Source organism: Leuciscus leuciscus (assembly GCF_965113295.1).
Source record: "Leuciscus leuciscus genome assembly, chromosome: 5".
Lineage (NCBI taxonomy): Eukaryota > Metazoa > Chordata > Actinopteri > Cypriniformes > Leuciscidae > Leuciscus > Leuciscus leuciscus.
This window is the reverse complement of record NC_138729.1, coordinates 5391459-5414727: the sequence shown is the minus strand read 5'-3', so window position 1 is coordinate 5414727 and position 23269 is coordinate 5391459. Positions and strand designations below refer to the sequence as shown.

The window sequence follows — 23269 nt, the reverse complement described above, 5'->3', positions numbered from 1 at the left end:
AATCTCCTTTTGCCAAGATAACAGCTCTGAGTTTTCTTCTATAATGCCTGATGAGTTTGGAGAACACCTGACAAGAGATCAGAGACCATTCCTCCATACAGAATCTCTCCAGATCCTTCAGATTCACAAGTTCATGTTGGTGCATCTTCTCTTCAGTTCACTCCACTCATCAGGTCAGGGGACTGGGACGGTCATGGCAGAAGCTTCATTTTGTGCTCAGTTACCCATTTTTGTGTTGATTTTGATGTTTGTTTTGGACCGTTGTCCTGATGGAAGATCCAACCACGGCCCATTATAAGATTTCTAGCAGAGGCCGTCAGGTTTTGATTTTTTATCTGTTGGTATTTGCTAGAATCCATAATACCATGTATCTGAACAAGATGTCCAGGACCTCCAGCAAATAAATACACCCACAACATATAAGATCCAGCAGTGTATTTAACCGTAGGCATGGGGTACTCTTCATCCCTGTTTGCACCAAACACATCTGCTGGGTTTGCTGCCAAAAAGCCCTTTTTTTTAGTTTCATCTGACCACAGAATCCGGTCCCTTTTGAAGATCCAGTCGTGTCTGACAACTGAATATGCTGGAGTTTGTTTTTGGAGGAGCGAGGAGGATTTTTCTTGAAACCCTCCCAAACAACATGTGGGGATGTAGGGGTTGTTTGATAATTTTTTTTTAGGCTTTCTGACCCCTAAGACTCAACTAATCTCTGCAATTCTCCATCTGTGATCCTTGGAGAGTATTTGGCCACTCAAACTTTCCTCCTCACCGTCCATTAAGACAATATAGACGCACGTCCTCTTCCTGGCAGATTCGTAACATCTTTAGTTGATTATAACTTCTTAATTATTGCCCTGATGGTCAAAATGGGGATTTTCAATTCTTTAGATATTTTCTTACAGTCACTTTCTATTTTATGATGCTCAACAATCTTTTGCTGCACATCAGAACTATATTCTTTAGTTTTACTCATTGTGACGGATGATTCAGGGAATTTGGCCTTTGTGTTTCCTAATATTTAAACTGTGAAACAAGAAGTCATTGCTGGACAATTTCATGTTCCTAGTCACCCTGGTGTGCTAATAAAGGTAAATATTAATGGGAATATACTTCAGAGATATTTTTCTCATAACAAATTCTAGGGGTGCCAATAATTGTGGCCGACGTGTTTTGGAGAAAAACATTTATTTCATAATGTGATTTACCCCCCAATTTCAATTCTTTTACTTCAATGAAAGGTTAGATTTTTTGCCAATTTTTTGAAGTAAAGATCAAAAGGATAAACAATGCAGATTTATTTTTTACAGCCATTTTTTATCATATTTATCAGGGGTGCCATCAATTTTGACCGCCACTGTATATTACAATGGTTACAAACCATTGTAATATATTTATGTAATATATTTAAGCGGTTTTGGTTCTCAGGGAAAAATAAAAAGTGCTTTAAGGATGTTTAGATATTTTTTTCCAAGTGTAGAAATAATAATAATATAAATAGGTTTTCAGATTTTGTGTCCTTCTTTTTCTGCAGGGCTGAAATCACTCTAGGCAACATCATTAAGAAGAAAGGCTGGAGGTGACCTGTTTATTCTTATGCTTCTCATTTTGGATGAATTTTGTGGCAAATCAGTTTGAGTGTACATATTCTTCTTCTCAGACATTAATCATGGAAAAAGTTTTTCAGTATATCTTGTATTTCTTCCTGTGCTCTGGGTTTTGTCAGGTTGAGTTCAGAGTAAATGTGGGTGTTATCTGGATTCAATGGAACAAAATTATAGGACATGATTAGGCTTGATCTCACTATAATAACCACCATTTCCCCAAAAAATCTGTTTCAGACGGTCCAGTTATGTAGTAACGACTAAGATCTACTGGGGAGGACAGTGAGTATCTGTTCAGTTCTACAATCATATAGATTAACATGAATAAATCAGAATAGTGTCAAAATGAACATATAAACAAAAAGTAATTTACAAATGACATTTATATTTGCAGATATAATATAATATATATATATATATATGTACAGTATGTGTGTGTGTGTGTGTGTATATTAGTGCTGTCAAAACGATTAATCACGATTAATCGCATCTAAAATAAAAGTTTGTGTTTATATAATGTGTGTGTACATACATATATATATATATATATATATATATATATACTCTATATGTGTGCGTATATGTATATGCATATATTATACACACACACATATATAATATATATATATATATATATATATATAAATATCACAGTATATAGATACACATTTTATTTAAAAAAAATATGAATCGTTTTGACAGCACTAATATATATAAATATCTTTAAAATTGTTCACATTCTTTTTTTTACATGTATTATTTGTTAATTCTATATATATATAGAGAGAGAATATATTGAATTATTTAAGTGTACAATTATGATATTGTGTTTAAAATGTAAGTCATTCAATATTAACTCCACGTTCCAGCATGCTAATACTCAGTGAATATACTGTAGTAATTTTCTGACTGCATATCTTCTCCTCTCTGACATCTGCATTCATAATCCTCAGGGCAGAGACAGAGAGAGGCCTGTCTAGAAAACACATCATAGAAGGTAAAGTGCTGCTCATCCCACCTCTCTCCATTATGACGATGATAATTAAGCGGAGAGACAGTGATGGTGATGTATCTACAGGTCTCAGAGGTTCCCTGTCTAGACTACAGCTGGATTACGTGGATATTGTGTTTGCCAACCGAAACGATGTCAACAGCCCCATGGAAGGTCTATCTTCCCTTATACATCTTTTATGGCATGTGTTATGAATGAATAATTTACACTATATCGCTTATCACGAGCACTGTTGTGTGTATGTTCTTTCAGAGGTAGTACGTGCGATGACATTTGTTATAAACCAGGGTATGGCCATGTACTGGGGCACGTCACGCTGGAGCGCCATGGAGATCATGGTAGGATCTATCGTCCCTCAAGATACCAAAGTTCATTCCATAAGCATACCATCTGTTCTTCATAATATAACACATTTACCAGTGTAATGAAATAAGTGTATACCAGTGTTGGGCAACATTGAATCTGTAGCTTGTCAAGCCTCATTTTATAATTTTATTTCTATGTTTCTCAATTATATTACATGCATCTGCAACTTGAACAAACATATTTATATATAAACATGATAAAACTACATTTGCCTAAATATTTCGCTATGAATAAGAAGATTCAGGAACTCAAAACGCTTTTTTTTGTGTTTTTTTAAACTGAACTGTCCAATTCAGAGCCGATCAGCCCAACATGCACACTACGCAAGTTGCGTAGGGCCCCGCAAAATACTCAAGGCCCCGCCTCCCCCTCGTGTCAAAGCGCGTCAATCAAAGTTTACAATATCGATGAGAAAATTAAGTGGAACTATCCTTCTGGTCATGAAAAGAGAGAGAGAAAAAACCACCAAGAGAGTGAATTGCGGGAACAGCAATCAGGTAGACTTGTGTTCTCCTCTCTCCTCTCCAAGTTTAATGTCAGCAAAGAACAGTAAAGTTAAGTTGATGTGCATCTATCTCTAGTCTTTCTGGGCAGTGCATATTTTGGTCTTTCTGCGTCTTGCTTACACTTCCAGGGCTGTGTTCTGTGACTTTGTGCCTGACACAAAAAATAGTGCGAGTGAAATACAACTTTTACGTTTGATAAACGACTAAGGGCAACGGTGTTTGTTTATAAACTGCAGCTCGGAAAAGATAATCGTGTCGCGTGTTAACATGCGTTCATATGCGCGTGCACGAAATGAAACGCGCACTTTCCAGCAAAACATCTGTGGGGACCAGTAGGCTACAATATGGGCTTGATGGCACTCCTCATTATAGGCACACATACTTTTAAAACAAGACAAGGATTATCTAGACTCCAAGTCAGTTTAGTTACAACTCTGCAATAAAGCAAGATGGAAAGCAATATATTGACATTGACTATTGATTTATAGGCTATATTGCATTTAAAATGTTGATTGGCTGGACATACTGGTCAATATGGATGCACATCCCTCAGTAAATAATAACCATCAAGTATTGCTTTTATCATTTAAAACACAGTGCTATGACAAGCCATTTTAGCTTTTATTCATTCACAGGATGCATTTTTTATATCAATAATTACATTTAAAATGTGAATTCTTGATATTAAGAATGTACTTTTTCTAGTAACAATGTCTATTTTTGATATCAGGAATTACATTTTCATTAGTACTAGTTACTGGGGTGTCAGGTGTGTCTGTTGTGTGGCAATGGCAAATGGTTTACATGGGTCAGGTAGGAGGGCCTCTTTACAGAATTTCGCTTAGGGCCCCAGAGAGGTCAGGATCGGCTCTGGTCCAATTTACCGGGTCCATTGGACTTTCAAACGCTACATATGAAAAAACAATGTGGGAGAATGTGTTTGATTATTAACAGCAATGTAATATTTGGTTGTGACACTTTTCAACTCACTGAAAAAAAGTATACTGTTACTGGAAACACTACACTATTATGAATATAAATGAACTACTGTCACACAATATAAAATTTGATTTAAAGGTGCACTGTGTAACTTTTGGCCCTCTAGCGGTTAACAACAAAACTGCATGTATTTTGTGGAAGAACATTGTTTTGGTTGTGCTTCGGCTCTGCGTGACTGCAGATGAATATGGTTATGCTGCTGCTCATAAAACATTCACTATAGGCTTAAGAGATTTAACCAGTTTAGATGGAAAGGATCTCAAGCTGACTCGCTGAAGACGTTACTGTAGCTTTACCCATTAATAGACACGCTACTTCATTGAGAATAAATTCCAGCACAGCGTTACAACAACCATAATGAAATGATCCTTCACAATAGATAATGCTTTACAATGAACTCTGTTAGAGAGATGCATATGGCAATTTATCTGTTCGATAAAATACCTTACTAGTGTTGCACGGTGTACCGATACTTCAAAAGTATCGCGATACTCGGAAATTAAAAACGTCACGATACCTAAATTTATCAGTATCGATACTTTAAAACAAAAAAAAAACGCCTCCCATATGGACGTCTGTGTTTTTTTCCTGACGCACGCAGCAAAGAACCTGCCGCTGTCAGTGTCATGTGACAAAACACTACAGCGAGATGGCTGCATGTGCGAGGACAAGTGGTCCACGACTCGTAGAAATAGATGACGCGAGGAGTGACATATCTCTGTTGCACGGTGAACCGATACTTCAAAAGTAAATCGGAAATGAAAAACGTCACGATTCCTTAATTTATTAGTATCGATACTTCTAAGAAAGACCGCCTTCCAGATTTGTAATGCCGGCGACACACTGACTGCGTGTCGTGTCCGTTTTTATTTCGGCTCCCATGTTAACTGCCTGCGTGACACACGCGTCTGGGCGCAGCTCGAGACGCGCGGAAAACGTGTGCATGCTAGAAATAGAACCGACGCCTATTTTTCACGCGACACGCAAGCGTGTTGGAAGCGTTTCCAGGCAAAATAGAATAGGAAAAGATGTTTCTATGTCATTTTGACACGAATACATATTAATAAATGACATTTTGATGTTTGAAAGTTTTGACATAAATACAATATAAATGTATTCTGTAGCCTATTTTGCCGTCAACACTGCCGACGTTGTCTTTGCTGCTATTGCTATATATTTATGTTTAACATGAAGTATAGGCCTTCCACAACTCTCTCCCCACATGTCAAATATATCACCAATGAGGCTTATCATATGTTACCAATATTAAACATTGTTTAATATAATCGCTGTTCATATTTTTATTCAAAGTTCAGAATCAAGATAAAGCTCTTATGTTTCTTATGATAAATGAGATAATGCTGCTAAATTAATAAAATTTTTTACCTTGAATGTCATTGCTCTAATTTATTTTTTATATTTTTATATTTCATATTTTGTTCAAATGTTTAATATATCTGCTGTTCATATGTTCATTTATTAGTGTGTTATATGATTAGAATGTTGTCCCGGTTTTAAAGTAAAGCACAGCAATGATATTTGAGAGTGTTTCTCCCTTTTCAGGAAAAGTATCGAAAAAGTATCGAAATCGCAATAATTGACTTGGTATCGGTATCGAAACAATAATTTTGGTATCGTGACAACACTATACCTTACTCACCTGTTGAGTAATACAAATGCAATCTCCGCATTTCAGTTTCCTTAGTTCTTGCCATCCACGAAACGCCGATGTTGATTCTTGTTTTATTATGAGCTCTGTCGCGTTCTCTGTTTGCCAGCAGACTCTCCTCTGTTCGGTGTTATTTTGTAACACGGGTGAGGTTGGAGATTTAGCGACTCCATGTCAACCTTTCTCGCTCGTAACATACACACATCAAAGTAGCCAGAGCATCTTTTCTCTATTTACATATATGACGAGACGCTCACAGGCGAGTGACGCATGTACGCAATTTCCTGACTGGTCTAAAATATAAACACTTATATAATGAGCTTACCATAGTGAATCAGGGTAAGACAAAACACCTTTTGGAAGAAGGATTGATGATGTATTGATGCATTATTAAAATTTTGTTGATTTTGAACCAAAAAAAAGCTACATAGTGTACCTTTAAATTTGTAGTGTCGCTTCTTTTATATACTCCTAAACACTGCTGTATACAACACTGGTTTTATAGCATCTCGGCCACAGAAAGGACAGTCTAACCTTTTCTTGTCTTCTGTGTGTGTGTGTGTGTGTTTAGGAGGCATACTCCGTAGCGAGGCAGTTTAACTTAATCCCACCAGTATGCGAGCAGGCCGAGTATCACTATTTCCAGAGGGATAAAGTCGAGGTGCAGCTGCCAGAGCTCTACCACAAGATCGGTCAGTCCACAAACGTTACCTTCATATCATTAATTATACCAAATGTGTTATTAAATAAAAAAATGTGCCATTAAACCAAATGGAAGTTGCTCAGATTGTAGGCTATATGTAGAATGCAACGTGCCATGGGCCGTAGTCATGACTGATCACTCTACTGTATATTTGCATGATTAAGAGATAGGAAAATGTTTTAAATGTTTTATGCTATAAAAATATATTTTGTTGGTACATAATCTACCGGCAAGGGCTGTTTGATGACACTAACCCCACGTTCCAGCATGAAAATAGCTGAGCTGAAGGACAAAATGTACTGAAGAAGTAGTTCATACCACAGTTCAGTAAAGACTGGAAAAACTGGAAGACAGGGCAACTCTCTGAGAAAACAAAGGAATTTAACATTTCAAATTCAACAAGGAATTCAACAAGTTAGCATCACCATTTGAGACGCAAGTCTCACCTCAGAATCGCTTTCCCTCTTCCCCCACTCCTTCTCTCTCATGCTGAGATCACCAAATTTCACCCAAAAATCTATATGGTTTAATGTGAATAATTATCATACAATATTATATGTTTGGTATTATTTGAAATGTCTCAGTGCGACTGGCACAAATGTCTCATTCTCCACAGAAGTAAACCAAAAGGTAATAAAGTTCTTAAAGCTGCAGTCGGCAATATTTTTTTGATCATATTCACTGAAACCGACACTATGCTCCGACAGAACAACATAAATCAGCCGGTTTTAGAAAGAAAAACACGCCTCTACCTCCGCCTGGAGCCTGTTATTTGTTTTGCAAAAATCCACCGCTCCCGGATCTTCTGGTCCAATCAGCGCAGGGCTGTGTGAGATCTGGCTGTCAATCACAGTTCGTGCACACGCCACAGATCCCCCTCCCCCTCGCACACGTTACAATATCACATGCACACGCCTGAAGTTCGCAGGTGTGTTGGATTGTACGAAGCGTGATGGCGGAGAGAAAATCTACTAGCAAGCTTCCAATTCCTCAATTATTGCTATCTATGGGTAGCCAGGGCAGCCTACCTCCGAGTCCATGGTGTTGATCGATGCTGAAGAGACAGGCGCGTTCACAGAAAATCTGGTGCACACGCACTGACGAGCACGCACGAGGTAGCGGGGGAGGGGCATGAGAGTTGTAAACATTCACAATTTTGGCTAAGTCCCCTCAATCTACCAGACTTGCCGACTGCAGCTTTAAGAGTTTAGAGAGAACTCGCACACAGAGGAGGGTTTGTCTTCCAGGCAAATGGCGTTCTGCTCCCAAAAGGTGTAAAGTCTGAATGCAAATTCCCATTGTTAGCAAATGTTTCCATGTGAAAGAAGTTTCTGTCTATATAAAGAAATGCAACAAGAGGCTCAGGGCAATTTGTAACTCAAATTAGCCTGTGATGTGGAGTGTATGCAAAACACTCCGCATCATGTATTTTATAATGTCAGGTTTGCATCTTCTCTCTTTATTCCAGAGCATTTGATGTTTTGTACTTATTATCTTTGAACTGATTATGAAATTTGCATGGTACATTTACCTGACGTTATAAATTGTTACATTTGATTTTATTCCGACTGACTTGGAATTGTTTTCCCAAGTAGATGAAACGGATTCTTATGTTACCACAAGTTTTGCGTCAGATTAGTGACGACTAATATTCGGCACTAATTCAAGTGTACTTGGTTTTGCAAAGACAAGAAGTGAATTTCCATTTAGGGCAGCAAATGCTGCTTGACCAAATCTGGGTGTGTCTTACCCCTGTTTTAATTTAATGTTACTTTAGATAAGTGTCGGCATGTCGGTATGGCTTTAGACGGCATGGCCAATCCAAAACTATAAGACATGTAAAGTTGGTCAGCTTATATCTGTAGTAGTGGCCATACCTCTACTGAAGTAAACGTTACGTTTAATTCAAGTTAATACAATTCCATGGGGTTTATACCAAAGTATCTTTGATTGTGTAAGCGTGAATGCGACTGATCTCAGGTATATAGCAATTACCTCTGTTTAGTGACCGAAGCTGGCGAGATTGTGATCGTGAGACCCGTGATAAACAAGGCGTGAGGACCTCTGAGCAACATAGCTTTCTAATATGAACAGGTAAAATATAAGTAAAGAGTTAAATAGAACAATCAAATGTATTGCTAAACTATTATATAATTGACCAATAACCAATTGGCAATCTAACTTAAATTCGAGGTCGGGATAAAATGGAGTCAGATATAAAATGGAGTCAGATAAAAGCTTGAATTAAATTACTTTGCCACGTGGAAGACAGTAACACGCAGAGACCTTCACCCGTTCTATCGGATACCGACATTGGGCCGATCTAGACGGGCTTACAGTACTAGGACGCAAATGCAACTTTTGTGATGCCCAACTTCTTAAATTATGAAAAAAAAAAATGTATTACTTAATTTCATGATTTTAATTGTTGGATTTGAGGTTTAATTAGGACAGATGTCAACTCAAACTGCATGTCTTGTGACTGTCACATGTCATGTCAGGCGTTGGAGCGATGACCTGGTCTCCTCTGGCATGTGGGCTGATCACAGGAAAATACGGCGATGGCGTTCCAGACTGTTCAAGAGCCGCAATGAAAGTGAGTCATGAAGAGTTTGTCAGCAGGAGATTTCCTCTCCTCCCTCTTTTCAATTTCTCATCGTCATTTGATTTGATATTTTGTCATCTAATGAGATGACATTGATATTATATCCCTGTACTGCATGGTCTCGATGTTTGATTGTGTATTAGGGTTATCAGTGGCTAAAGGAGCGAGTGTACAGTGAAGAAGGGCGCAGACAGCTTGCAAAAATCAAAGAGCTCCACCTGGTGGCTGACAGGCTGGGCTGCACGGCTGCTCAACTCGCCATTGGTGAGTGTCTCTGCTCAGCCAGGATTTTGACTAATGGTGCGAATGGTATGATCGACTTTCAGGCTTATTCGGGCCAAGAATCATCCATGTATATGTGCTAAGTTGTGTAAAGTCGACCAGTCATACTGGAGCATGCCAGACTGAGAAAGTGCTTGCCATTTTTACATGCGATATGCATCAGACGGTCATTAAACGGTTTGTTCATTCAAATGTCTTTAATAAAAAAAAGGAGCTTATCTACAGTAAGATATTGTGTAATCTCTCACTCAGCATGGTGTTTGCGCAGTGAAGGGGTTAGTTCTGTACTTCTTGGTGTCTCCAATACAGACCAGCTTATTGAGAACCTCGGAGCCCTGCAGGTAATAAACACACACACACACACATACACACACACACACACACACACACACACACACACACACTCATACACACCACCGCTCAAAAGTTTTTTTTTTTATGTTTTTTGAAAGAAGGTCGAGGAAGGAATGTTTACAGTATCATTGTAATTACCACAGTCTTCAGTCAAATGATCCTTCAGAAATCATTCCTTTGTGAAAAAAGAAGTGTGCTTAGTTGTATTACATGTGTACTTGTAGTGCACTTTAAAGTGGTGATGAACTGAGAAATCAAATTTTCCTTGAGCTTTTGACATATAAGAGGTCATCATACTATAAGAATATCCTGTAAGTTTCAGAACTGAAAACTTCCTTGTTAGTCCAATAAAAGCTTTTATTGACACCAGACGCAGCGAACGACAGGTTTTTCAAAGTGGGGATCTATGAGGTCAAAGGGTATCAAACCCCGCCTCCGCAGAAGAAGATCAACGCCTACTTCAACACTGCCTGTTTAGCCCCGCCCACCGATTTGCGCATTACACGAAACTCATTATAATATGCAAAACTGTTATCCAATCATAGCAGTGGGCGTTTACTTCCAAGTCTTCAATGCGGCACGGCCATAAAAACCGAGCGTTTCAGGAGCTAGGCTCAAAACCAGGGTAGAAAATAGCCTATTACTTATTCATTTTGATGTTTTTAAATGTAAAAACCAATCGAACGTCATAAGTTGACCTCAGACAACAATATAACATTTTTTAAAAAGCCAGTTCATGACCCCTTTAAATCTTAAAAGTAAATAAAAAACAACAAAAAACTATACTTAGTTGCAGGTGATATAATATTGATTGAATTAAAGTCCTCTTAAGTGTACGTAAAGAAAGTTCACATTCATGACTACTGTATGTTTATTAACACACTTAAGTACAGTTTTCTAATAACGTAAAAGTTAAGTATTTTGTGGTGCTTTAAAGAAGTACACTTATTTTGATGTGTCAACTAACATACTAAATAAAACATGTAAAGTACTGTATTATGATTTTAACTGTAGTGTGTTATTTGTAGATATTTTTTAAATGTACTAAATTGCAACCTTATCATTACACATAAATGTATAATTACAAATATATTTAAACACATGGCATTTAAGTTTCAATAGAAATTACATTAAAGTATTTGGTTCACCATGAATGCTTATCAGTACACTTTAACCATATTTCAAAGACAATTATGAAATCACATATGAAGATGAACTTAAGCTGTACTAAAGTGGGTAAAACACTCTTAAGTTCAACTAATTGCATTTAATGTAAACTATAATATATTTTCATTTAACTGTAAATTACATGCAATTTAGTGTCAGAAGGCGTTACATTCAATTCACACTTGAGTATATTCATTGGAAGTATATTATTTACATAAATAAATAAAGTGCTAAAGTGTACTTCTTTTTCACAAGGTTTCTAATATTCTGATTTGATGTTCAAGAAGCATTTCTTATTATTACCCATGTAGTGTAAAAAATTAGTGTTGCCTGATATTTCTGTGAAAACTGTGATACATTTCCTCAATGACTGATTAGAGAGTTCAAATGAACAGCATTGAAATAGAATGAATTATAGAATTTTATAATAGAATGTTTTTCTGATGCTTTTGATCAGTGAGACTCAGCCTTCCTAATAACATTATTTTCATATTCTCTTCAGGTGCTGTCTCAAATGACGCCTCAGACGGTGAGCGAGATGGATGCTCTCCTGGGCAACAAGCCTCACTCCAAGAAAGAGTCACGTGCGTGAGGGAACTAGAGATGACATGAACATGTGCAGCCTGAAAAGACAAAGAAAGCAAGGGGGAAAAGACGGAACACGGCGTACCATTGCTTCTCTGCTCTCCCGTATATTACAACACCTGCATGCCTTCTGCAACATGCTTCCAGCCCACACCGAGACCACACCGTTCTCTGTAACCCTACTCAAATATCCCAACATAACCTACCAATTAAACATGGACACGGCTGTCATCACAGAAATGCCACGAACAACAACTTTTTCGTTTCTTTATTCGGAGAGACTGAAGTTTCAGTCTTCCAGGAGGAAGGACTGCCGATTGAAGGAGGTGAATGAGAGTGTCGCAAATCTTCTTTATCAGCAGGCCCAGACGGAATCTGTACTTTCTTGCAGTTTCCACTACGGAATTCCACTGTTTCCACTGCAGAATTCCACTGTTTCCACTGCAGAATTACAGTTTCCACTTCGGAATTCCACTGTTTCCACTGCAGAATTCCAGTTTCCACTACGGAATTCCAGTTTCCACTATGGAATTCCACAGTTTCCACTGCAGAATTCCAGTTTCCACTACGGAATTCCAGTTTCCACTATGGAATTCCACTGTTTCCACTGCAGAATTCCAGTTTCCACTACGGAATTCTGTGCAATGGATCAAACATGATCAATATGAGTTAAAGGAAGCTGAGAGTGCTGTATTAATATTGGCAGCTGGAAGCATTATCAAATATTTATTAAACCAAGATGTGCGGGGCGAACGATGTGTAGCAGTTTATGAATCCTGCCGAACTCTGCGCAGATTCCGCGTGGGCCTGGATGTGTGGATGTGTGTTCAAGAAAGTATGAGCGAGTGTGTGTGTGTGTGCATGCAGTGACTCTTTCGATCCAACTCTCGGTTGCCGGTGTTGCACCTGAGTGACTCGGAAAACATGGACTTGATGAAAGCGGAGCAGTTTCTGAGGCGCCCGTCCCCGTTCGATGGGGCGTTCGCTGCCTGTCACATTTCATCCTCGCGGTGCAGGAGAGCGCAGCAAAGACTCCGGAGTGTGACGGGAACAACATGCAGCGACTGCAAACAGCTGTTTGGACACATCACAAGTCTTCCTCCATTTCCCTCATTTCCATCTCTCCTTGTGTTTACAACGGTGCACCTGTCCCTTTAAGAGAATCCGTGCAGTTAGGGGAGGGGCGTGTGAGTGTGTATACGGTACCTTGCAAACATATTCAGACCTTCACCAATTCACTTTTTTAGTCTTTTTGTCAGTATTACTATTGCTATTGCTATGTATTTTTTATTTTTTTTAACATAAGCATGATCCCTAACCCCACCCCACCCGACCCCTAAACCTAACCATCAGTGGGGCGTAAGCAGATCGTATGAAAACATGAATGAATTCATAAGATTTAGCCACAAATTTGCCAAAACGCAAAAAAACGTTATGAACTGTGTGAACACGGTGTTAAAAGTGTGAACACTTTTAATAGTCCTGATAAAAAGAAAGCAGTAACATTCTCTAGTGTTTACTGGCTCGAGGGCGGGGCAACCTGTCACTCACACGAGATCCACCAATAGCAAACCACAGCCATCCAAACATCAAATCAATTCCCACAACAAAATCAAGTCCCACTTTTTTTCTTTTCTTGTTCCATTTCACTCATATGTGTTTGGGAAGTATGACTGGGCTGGATATAGCAGGGACTGTTATTTTTGCAAATCTGTATTTCTGTTTGTTGGTGCAGAAGATACACACTTCACCTTTATATGCAGGATTTGTAATTCATCATAATTTAAAACTTGGTTCCTGGTCTGAATACTTTTGCCAGGCATCATATGTGTGGGGCTTGGCTTGAGCGGTCAGCATCCTTTGCACTAAGTGGACAGAGTCATAATTTAAAGGTCGTAGTTCACAAAATAGTCATGAAGGGTCATAGGTTAACATGACCAGAGAACTGTGCAAGTATTGCTTTGTGTGTTTGACAAATACAAGCTGCGTCAGTGACAATGAAAAGCGAAGCGCTTCACTTTTAACGTGTTTGTGTCATTCATGTGAGAGAAAGACACAGATTTGCTAGATTAAATATCTATTGTTAATTTCCCATCAGTCTTTACTGAATATCACAATGTGCAGTGCCTCAGAACCAATATGACTCCATAACCCAAAACTCATCGCATGGCATGCTGTCAGTTACCACAGAAATTCATTTGGACTGATCTGAGCTTGTAATAATAAAAATGTTCTTTACAGTAATGCATTTGAAATGACATCTGGGGGCAAACGCACCACACGGTTTAAAGCTAAAATGTGAAGCGCAGCTGAAAAATCTGATACTTTGCACAGAGAAGTGATTTTCTCGCATTAGTCTTGTCTAGTCTTGTCATTACACTTTCAAAATGGTTTGCATTTTAACATTTACCATAGTGCAATGCCTTGCCCCATACACTTCCACTATTGCGAGTGCATTACTGTAAAAATGCAATTGCATTTGTAAAAATGCAAACTAAATCATAAGCTCAAACTATTTTCTGTTGTAATTGACAGCATGCTGCCGAACCCCATGGAAGCTTGTTCCAGAATAAATAAATAAAAATGTAATTGCGACTTTTTATCTTGCAATTCTGACTTTATATCTCGCAATTGTAAGTTTAAATCTCACATTTTTTACCTTTTTTCGCACTTTAGAGTTTATAACTTGCAATTTCTCAGAAGTGCGAGAGATAAACTGGGAATTGCGTGAAAAAAAGTCTGAATTGTGAGATACGAATTCGCACTTTCAAAAGTTGACCGCAACAGTTCAGACTTTTCCCTTGCAGTTGCGAGCCTATAACTCACAATTCTGGCTTGAGAATTCTGAGAAAGTCAGAATTGTGAGTTAAAAGTCGTAATTACCTTTTTTTTTTTTTTTTATTCCGTGGCAGAAACAAGCTTCCATAGTACCCAGTCAAAACAAAAAGACAAAAACATTTAATTCAGCAACAAAAAACAGGCACAGACAGAAACCCTTTATATCGAACTGAGATCACTTTTGCAATCTTTTAATATGAGTAATATGAGTAAACCAGACCCAAGCTAGCAAGATTCTGTATTTGTTACACTTACAATCTTGTTTTTTTATTTTTCTGTTGTTTGAAATTGTATAAATGTGCTTTCTGCTACTTATTCAGCTCAGCTTTACGCTGCGTTCACACTGCCAGCGGCTATATTCAGACTGCAGAATCAGATTTCTTCTCAAATCAGATCTTTTCAGGCAGACAGTCCGCACTATTAAGTGATCAAATAAGATTTGTGTGTCCAGACATAGTGACGCAAAAGAGAGTTGAAATCTGATTTGAGCAGCCAGAGTGTCCAGTGTCCAGATGCATCTGTAAAAATCTGATTGAAATCGCATTTCAGATCCACTTCCATATGTGCTTTTAATCAGATTTGAAAAAAAATCCAATTTCATTTGTTCTTTTTTCTTTCTGTCCAGACTTTCAAAGACCCTTCTGGATAAAATCTGGATATGCAAAAAAATTATTTTTTGCTTGCAGTCTGAACATGGCCTTATATCCGGTACTCATTGTATGATTTTGGGCTGTCCTAGACGAAAGATGACCAATCGTGGTGATTTCTGTGGTCTCCTAAACGCTGGTTCTACGTCGTACAGACGTATAAGAGAGGTTCAAAGACGGCTGTTGTCACTGTCTACATCTACTGACTAGCCAATATCAATGCAACATGAAATGGTGTATTGATCAACGCGACATGCCAAGCTGACCTCTTTTCCCTAGCCATGACTGCGTCCATATTCTTTCAGTTCCTCCTTTGATGCCAAAGTGCAGTTCATCTTGACTTGCTCTGTTTGTTCACCACTAGCTCATGCTGATAACGTTTATTCTTCTATACTAACTTGCGTCATGGCCCATACGATTCAATAGGTGTCATCATCGTACAGTCTACATACATGTCATATATTTTATTAGATCCATGTCGTACAGTGTGATTTGTAATGATCGTATAGGATTGCTGAAATCGCAGACTTTATTAGGCATTCACTGACTTCACTCCAATTGGTTGTCACTCCCAAAATTCGCTCTTCATTTGCATAAAGTTAAACATATACTTTTGCTTACAGGAATGACGAAAATGTGTAGGCCAATCTGAAAGTTAGCATTACACTGGTTCCCTCGCTAAAAACCCAATAGGATTTTCCCCATATGTTTTTGGAATATCGGAGAAAAAAAAATAAGCTCTGTGATCAACAAAAGTTTATGACACTTGCACGTTTTGTCCATCAAGATCATTTTCACAGATGAACACAACTTTTATGAATTTTTAAGCCTTAATTCAATCGCCAGAAGTAAAGAGCTAAAGCTAGGCTTTAAACGAACTACACTACGGTCACGTGACTTCAACGTCGCCACCATTAAGCTTCAGTTTTTATCCAAAAAAAAAAAAAAAACATTTTCCCAGAACGTTTGAGTTAGAATAGTTTATAAGAGCACGATTATAAACATAACGATGCTGTAAAAGCAGACTGAGTTTTACATGTTCGGTGTGATGACGGTTAATCTCCACAAACTCACATTTAGACACTTGTTAGCTTTTTCAAGATGAGTAACAGCTTAAAAAAATCACGATTGGGGGGGTAATATTGATGTATTTTACGTCGTAGAATAAAACATGAAAGTGTCTTAAACTTGTGTTCACCGCTGACCTTATTTCAACCAAAAGAAAAAACCATTTACTTCAGGACAATGGAACCCGGAAGTGCTAAATTGCAAACTCGTTTCAGGGGTTTGGCCTACAAAACTGTTTCAAACCAGATCTCAACTTTGTCGCATCACTGGACTGGAAGTGGAAATGAATGGGATTGTGTCGCTGGGACTGTGAACGCAGCTTTACTTTGTGAAACAGAGAATGGAGAGCATGACAGATCTGAGATCAGTTTTCCTCAGCATATTTAAAGGTAAAGGGCGAATGCTCAAGCTGGTTCTGGGTCACTTCTGTATGGGGTTAGTGCTAATCCAAGTTCACTTCTGTATTCGGCTTTGGTTGTTTCTAATGTCTCTTTGTATTTATAGTGCTCAATGACTTCTGTGAGAACTGCACCTGAGTTGGTTCCTGAAACATTTTTTGGCAAGATGGAAAGGCATCGAAATGATTGATCTTTTTAAATCAACATGCATAATCATTAGCAAGACTGAACTATCATTAGTTAACCTGAACTAATGTATATATACATTTAGTGCACTCCCTCATATGGTAATTTTGCCTGAATATGTTAAATTTGTCATGCAACAAGAAAAAATGAAAAAGAACAAAAAACAACAACAAACAAACAAGAAACATGCCCTGTACTGAATGTATCTTGCTTGCCTTTAAAATGTGTGGAGAAAACTGTTGTCACAGGTGTCATTTATGTCATGCCAATCACAGCATCACACACACACACACACACACACACACACACACACACACACACACACGCATGCACATACTCACACGCACACACACACGTTGAAGTATGTTGTGAATGTCATCCAACAGGACAAATTCACAGCACACAATACTCACATAATAAAAAGCACATTGTCGTTTTAGATTCACATGTAAAAGGTCATTTGAAGAAATCCAACATTTTAAAAGTTATTTGACATTCAGGATATTCTCTGGCTGAGTGAATCTGATCAGAACATGTTATAGATAAATTTCATCCCATAATCCAGAAATAAGAGAAGACTTTTAGTGTCAATCCCAATCAAAAAATAAATGATGGAAGCTTGTCTCTTCCACAGAACAAAACTGAAATGAAATTTCATTTCTCAGAATTTTGACTGTTTTCTCAGAATTGCAAGTCAAAATTGTGAGATACAAAGTCGCAATAATTTTTTTTTAAATTGTGAGTTACAATTTTTTTAAAAAAAAATGTTTTATTCTGTGGCGGAAACAAGCTTCCATAAATATATATATATATATATATATATATATATAATAAGATATATCAAAATAAAATTAATTGTCAGACTGTATGAAGCAGCTGTGATCAAAAACACACCACTGATTTTATCTGATGAAACAAATACACAACTGCATACTTGCACCTCTTGCACATTAGACAGAATTCAACAGTATACACAGACATCTTTGCTCAAAAGTTTACAAACCCTGTGCAGAAACTACATGGTCTTTATTATTGTTTCATGAGGGATTCAAAAAACCTGCATGTTTACATATATTCATCTATTTATAACATACATATATGCTCAACTCCAGCACAACTGTAATAAAAAGCAACAAGCAGCCAGAGATACTAGAGGAACACATCATATTAAAGGGGTGGTATAATGCCCTTTTCACAAGATGTAAAGTAAGTCTTTGAGTGTGTGTATGAAGTTTTAGCTCAAAATACCTCAGATATTTTTATATAACATGTTAAAGTTGTAAATTTTTTAGGGTGAGTAAAAACACACCGTTTTGTGTCTGTTCTTTAAATACAAATGAGCTGCTGCTCCCGGCACAGGGGGCGGAGCTTCAAGAGCTGGCACTCACACAAACATGCACTGAAAATTTCAAAAACTTTTAGCCTTTTATGTTCAAACCGGAGTCAGACAATGATGGAGAGACTCGAGAAGAAGTGACAACATGTAGAAGCAACAGGACATTTCTGAATGGTTAGTTGATGAATTTATGTAGCTTATGTGTAGTTATCTTCTAGTCATTGATTAGCATATTCTGTCTTGATAATCTATAAATCGTGTTCCGGGGGCGGGGTTTATGTAAATTCTAGGGTTGGTGATGTCACTAACCCGGGAGGAATGTGGTGTAGTCTCTACCAGCCGTTTGTTGTAGTCCTTAAAAAGCGATTTCTTTAAAAGCAAATCTCTCCCTTTGCTTTGAACTTTGAGCGTCATAACTTTACAGATGTTGTTTATGCTCAAACAGCAACATTACACACTAACTAAAGTTAGAAAAGTGAAATCATAATCAACCACCCTTTTAAAAGGAAAGCTCACCTAAAAATTAAAAGTCTGTCATCATTTACTCACGGTCATGTCGTCCTAAACCTGTGTGCATTAATCTCCTCTGCAGAACACAACAGATGAAATATAGAACTTGAACAGACCCCATTCACAATTATTGATAAAGTAATTGTGAAAAAGATAAACACGTTAGCATACTTTTCATAACAGTACTTATTATGGAAATTACATAATTTAAAAGAATATACTTGAGTGCAAACTGAATGTAATTTTGTTTTTCTTATTTGGATTTTAATTGCAATTGCAATTAAATGAAAATGTATTATAGTTTGATTTATATTAAATGCAGTTAGCTGAACTTTAGTGAGCTTTTTTGACCAACTTTACATGTAATTTCATTATTACTTCTTTGGTCTTATATGGCTAAAGACACTGCTGAATAAGAAACATGGTCATGAATGTGGAATCTCTTTAACTACATTTGAGTGGCCTTTTATTTTAATAATATTCTCTGCAAGTACACTTTATTAAAAATATAAATTTTTAAGATTTGAAGTACATTAAAAGTGCACATTCAATACAATTAAGCTCACTTTTTCACAAGGGAAGTTTGGAATGACAGGTGAGGAAAAGATGACAGAATTTACTTTGGTTCTTTAAGAACAAACAGTGATGTGCATTTTAAATTAAGTTATTTTGTCTTGTTGAATATACAGTACAATATGTAAATATCTCTTACATCAAAGAGCGTCATCATGATCATAGTGAAAAAAAGAAGAAAAAAAAGCTTTTTCAAATCCCTCATAACACAATGATAAACATTGTGTATTTTGTGCAGTGAGTAGCAGATATATATATATATATATATCAGTGAATATTTAGCTTGAATGTGATCAGCCCCAGATGACACAGTTGACCCAGTTCTTGCGCAAAGGGTTAGAAATAGCCATGCAGAAAGCAGAGAGTGGGCAGATAAATGTGTGCCTCATGTCCCACTGAGAGTCTGTTGTTATGATCACTGCACCAGTCACATAATGTGCTGAATGTGCATAATACAGTACATACAGTACACACACACAGACACACTCACGCTAACACAGCTTTATAGACGCTCAAAAATCACCTAAATAAATAAATTAGGCCTACAGATTATTGTGCAGAATGTTGTGCCTTTTACAGTAGAGAAAGAGGGTACACTGTAAAAAGAGATCCGTTGACTCAACTTAAAAAAGCGAGGAAACCTGTGGCCTTAAAATTAAGTAAACCATGTGTAATTGAAAAAACTGACAATTCCACATAACTTAATTTTTTCAATTACATACGAAGTTTATTTACTTAATTTTGAGGCAACAGGTTTCCTCACTTTTTTTAAGTTAAGTCAACTACCTAATCACTTTTTACTGTGTAAGCAAGAATGGTTATATGTATGAGCATTAATATGCATTATACACTTTAGAATACTCTTCCATCATTAATGAATAACACAGGAACAAATGTAACGCAATATTAACATTCAAGTAATCACTAATAACCAGGGCTGGACTGGCCATCGGGCATACCGGGCATTTGCCCGGTGGGCCGACGTGCTTTTTGGGCCGATACATCTCATACTCATACATAATTTTTTTTTTTTTTTTTTTTTTATTTATTTTTTTTAACGGCCCATAAAATTTGTACATCGGCGGCCCATTCGTTTTGTTTTGTTTTGCTTAATTGGCGGCGCTGGGTTTGTGCCGGTGTAATGCAGTCAGTGGTCAAAAAAAGTCAGTGTTATTTATTTTTTTCTGACAGACCAGCCCATGAAACACGTAGATCAGCGGCCCATTGGTTCTTTTCTTGATTGACACTGGGCTGGCCCAATCACAACTTTAAACTGGTGAGCGCGCGTGCAGCAGTTTCAGTTGTATCTGTCAAAGTAGTCTGCGAGATGGAGAAGAAACGCAAGGATTGTGCAGAGAAATAGCGTGAAAAAATTGAACCAGGCCCTTAAAGCAGACACAGTAAAATGTGTCAAAATATATGTTTTCTGCCCTTCATCAGCTCCTGTGATGATGATGATAGTGAGGAGGATCAGGAGAGAGATGAGAAAGTGTAGAGCCTGCGGTAAGCAGAACTACTTTCAAAACACTTATGCTATGTCATGATCGAGTGTAGGAACCCATAACCCAGTTACAGATTATTTCCACATTGCATAGTTGACGATTACATAGACAGTATATAAAGACGATTACCGCAATTCACTAGAAATTTAATGAGAGGCGTTTGTAAACAATGTTTTCCGCCAAAATAAAAGCTTGATGCAGTTTGCGTCAAAATAAAAGATCATGTGCTTATCTCTTTCAAGTATAGAAATTGGTACAAAACTAATTATGAAAGTTTCCTTTATTTTTTAGTGCATTTGTTTTACAAAATATGGCTATTACTGTCATTGGATTAATATTATAACTATTATTATGTAGTAGGTGTAATGTAAATAGACACTGTAACTAAAAGAGGTTTGAATTTTTCGTTTAATTTGCACAGTGAATATGGGTTGGAGATTTGAATTTTGAACTCTCAAAGTGCACCAGATTGATGAATTTAACATTAAAATGCACAAAATTTTCTCACGTGGGGGCATGCCCCCGGACCCCCCTAGAAGAACCAAGGTCCACCCTCCACAGTTTTACCAAAAATCCTGTGAGAAACACTGGTATTGCTATGCCATTGCAGCTTATAGCTTGTTTTAGGATTCATCACTGTGGAGTATAGTTCAACTGTATTAATTTAATAAATGTCAAATTTTCACTCGTTCCTATACTCACTCATGACATGGCATTATAGTGGTTTTAAGGAATAGGAGTTGGTATGCATATAATTAAGGGCATGCAAAGATGGGTTGTGTTTATGATCATATAGTGGGCCAGTCTGGGCCAAAATGCCCGGGCCGATTTTTTGTCCCAGTCCAGCCCTGCTAATAACTAACAAGAAACTCAGATTAATGGATTAGTTAACAGCGCTCATTTGAATGCCGTAGTGCACTATTAGCTAACTACTAGGCTTACTATTTATTTTTTATACCTCCCAGAGGACTACTAAGAACTACTATACATGTTCATAATTAACGTGAATAATGCATAATGTATAATTAATTCTAAAATGAAGGTCATGGTGGCTCATTGCTTTATTAATGAACAGTTTCTTGAGCTTTGGCTCTATAGAGTGCCTCTGGATGTGTGTTCAGATTGGCAGCCATCATGTTACAGTAGATGTCTACTGTATCACCTGTAGGCTAATTCCAGCGTCTAATAGCGTTAAATCTGACGTTATTAGACGCTGGAATTAGCCTACAGGTGAGCTAAGAATCCATTTTTACCATAATATACACGTACATTCATACATCGTGTGAAAATTAATATGCGCACCAAATGTTATGGAAATCGGCCACAAGGTGGCGCTATAATAAGCAACGTCGCTAAATAATAATAATAATAATAATAATAATTGCATGATGGTATCAAAATTCGTTGTAAATGATACTAAGAATTATATTTTTATGAATCCTTGCTTTAATCCATAACAAGTGTAGGCCATATTCAGCATGTTCATGATTTTCTGTAAAACTTAACCACCATCCTAAAAAAAAACTAAAAAAAAAAAAAACTTTTTATGACTATTAGCCTATGTCTATATGTGCAGTCCAGTTCTCAAAACTTGGTGAATATGGACAGAGAAGCATATTCTGGTCTAACATGCTCAGTTCAATGAATTTATGATGCTCTGGTTAACAGCAAATTCTAAACTACCAGCCATTTCAACCAAAAGATATTAATGTTGGATAAGGAATCTTGTTGTATCAGTTTCCATTCCTTTGAATGGAAATAAAAGCATAGATCGGCTGCTAAGCACACACTTCTCAAAGTTCTGATGGCGCCTATAGAAGGCACAATGATTAGGCTACACTTTTGGGGAGATAAACCCATGAATGGCATAGTAATACTAGTCAATGAACAATAAACTGGGTTAAGAAAATGCATTTAACATAAAAAAATATATAATAAAAATTAGTACATACTTCTCCATTAAAGCGATCTATTGTATAAAGTGCTATATAAATAAACGTGACATGACTTGACTGGAGTGCTGCATTGCACAGATCATGTAAAGATCCACATCACTGATCAGATGCTTTCTTAAAGGTGCAATAAGTGATTCTGCACAGAAACATTTTTGTTATGCTGGTTGAAGTCTCCTCATATCCTGATAGCAATCACTATGTTAAGCGTCTAAATGTATTTTTTTATCGTCTGTGGAAGTCGTATGATCATAAAATGTTCGTTCAATCATTGCATTCGGTCCGAATAAAAACTAATAACGTGTTTCCTTTCAGTCGACGTGTGCATGCCACTGCATTCACACATATCACACGTCATCAGCGCATTGTTTACTGCATTATTGGAGTATTGTTACTCACTGTAGGAG

General features: G+C 37.3%; 1 protein-coding gene across 3 annotated transcripts in view; it reads left to right on the top strand.

The window, feature by feature from the left end:
• LOC309499626 (voltage-gated potassium channel subunit beta-2) overlaps nucleotides 1–17222 on the top strand; it is a 66603-nt gene extending 49381 nt beyond the window's left edge. For 2 of the 3 annotated variants that reach the window (XM_082170981.1, XM_082170982.1), the window contains 10 exons: nucleotides 1535–1579; nucleotides 1842–1886; nucleotides 2558–2601; nucleotides 2683–2769; nucleotides 2869–2954; nucleotides 6728–6848; nucleotides 9361–9455; nucleotides 9608–9728; nucleotides 9999–10087; nucleotides 11770–17222. In XM_082170981.1, the coding sequence (XP_082027107.1) occupies nucleotides 1535–1579; nucleotides 1842–1886; nucleotides 2558–2601; nucleotides 2683–2769; nucleotides 2869–2954; nucleotides 6728–6848; nucleotides 9361–9455; nucleotides 9608–9728; nucleotides 9999–10087; nucleotides 11770–11859 (823 nt within the window). In that variant the 3' untranslated portion in view covers nucleotides 11860–17222. Of the gene's footprint in view, nucleotides 1–1534; nucleotides 1580–1841; nucleotides 1887–2557; nucleotides 2770–2868; nucleotides 2955–6727; nucleotides 6849–9360; nucleotides 9456–9607; nucleotides 9729–9998; nucleotides 10088–11769 lie in introns of all 3 variants that reach the window. The other variant, XM_082170980.1, reaches the window with a different exon arrangement.
• The last annotated feature ends 6047 nt before the right edge of the window (nucleotides 17223–23269 follow it).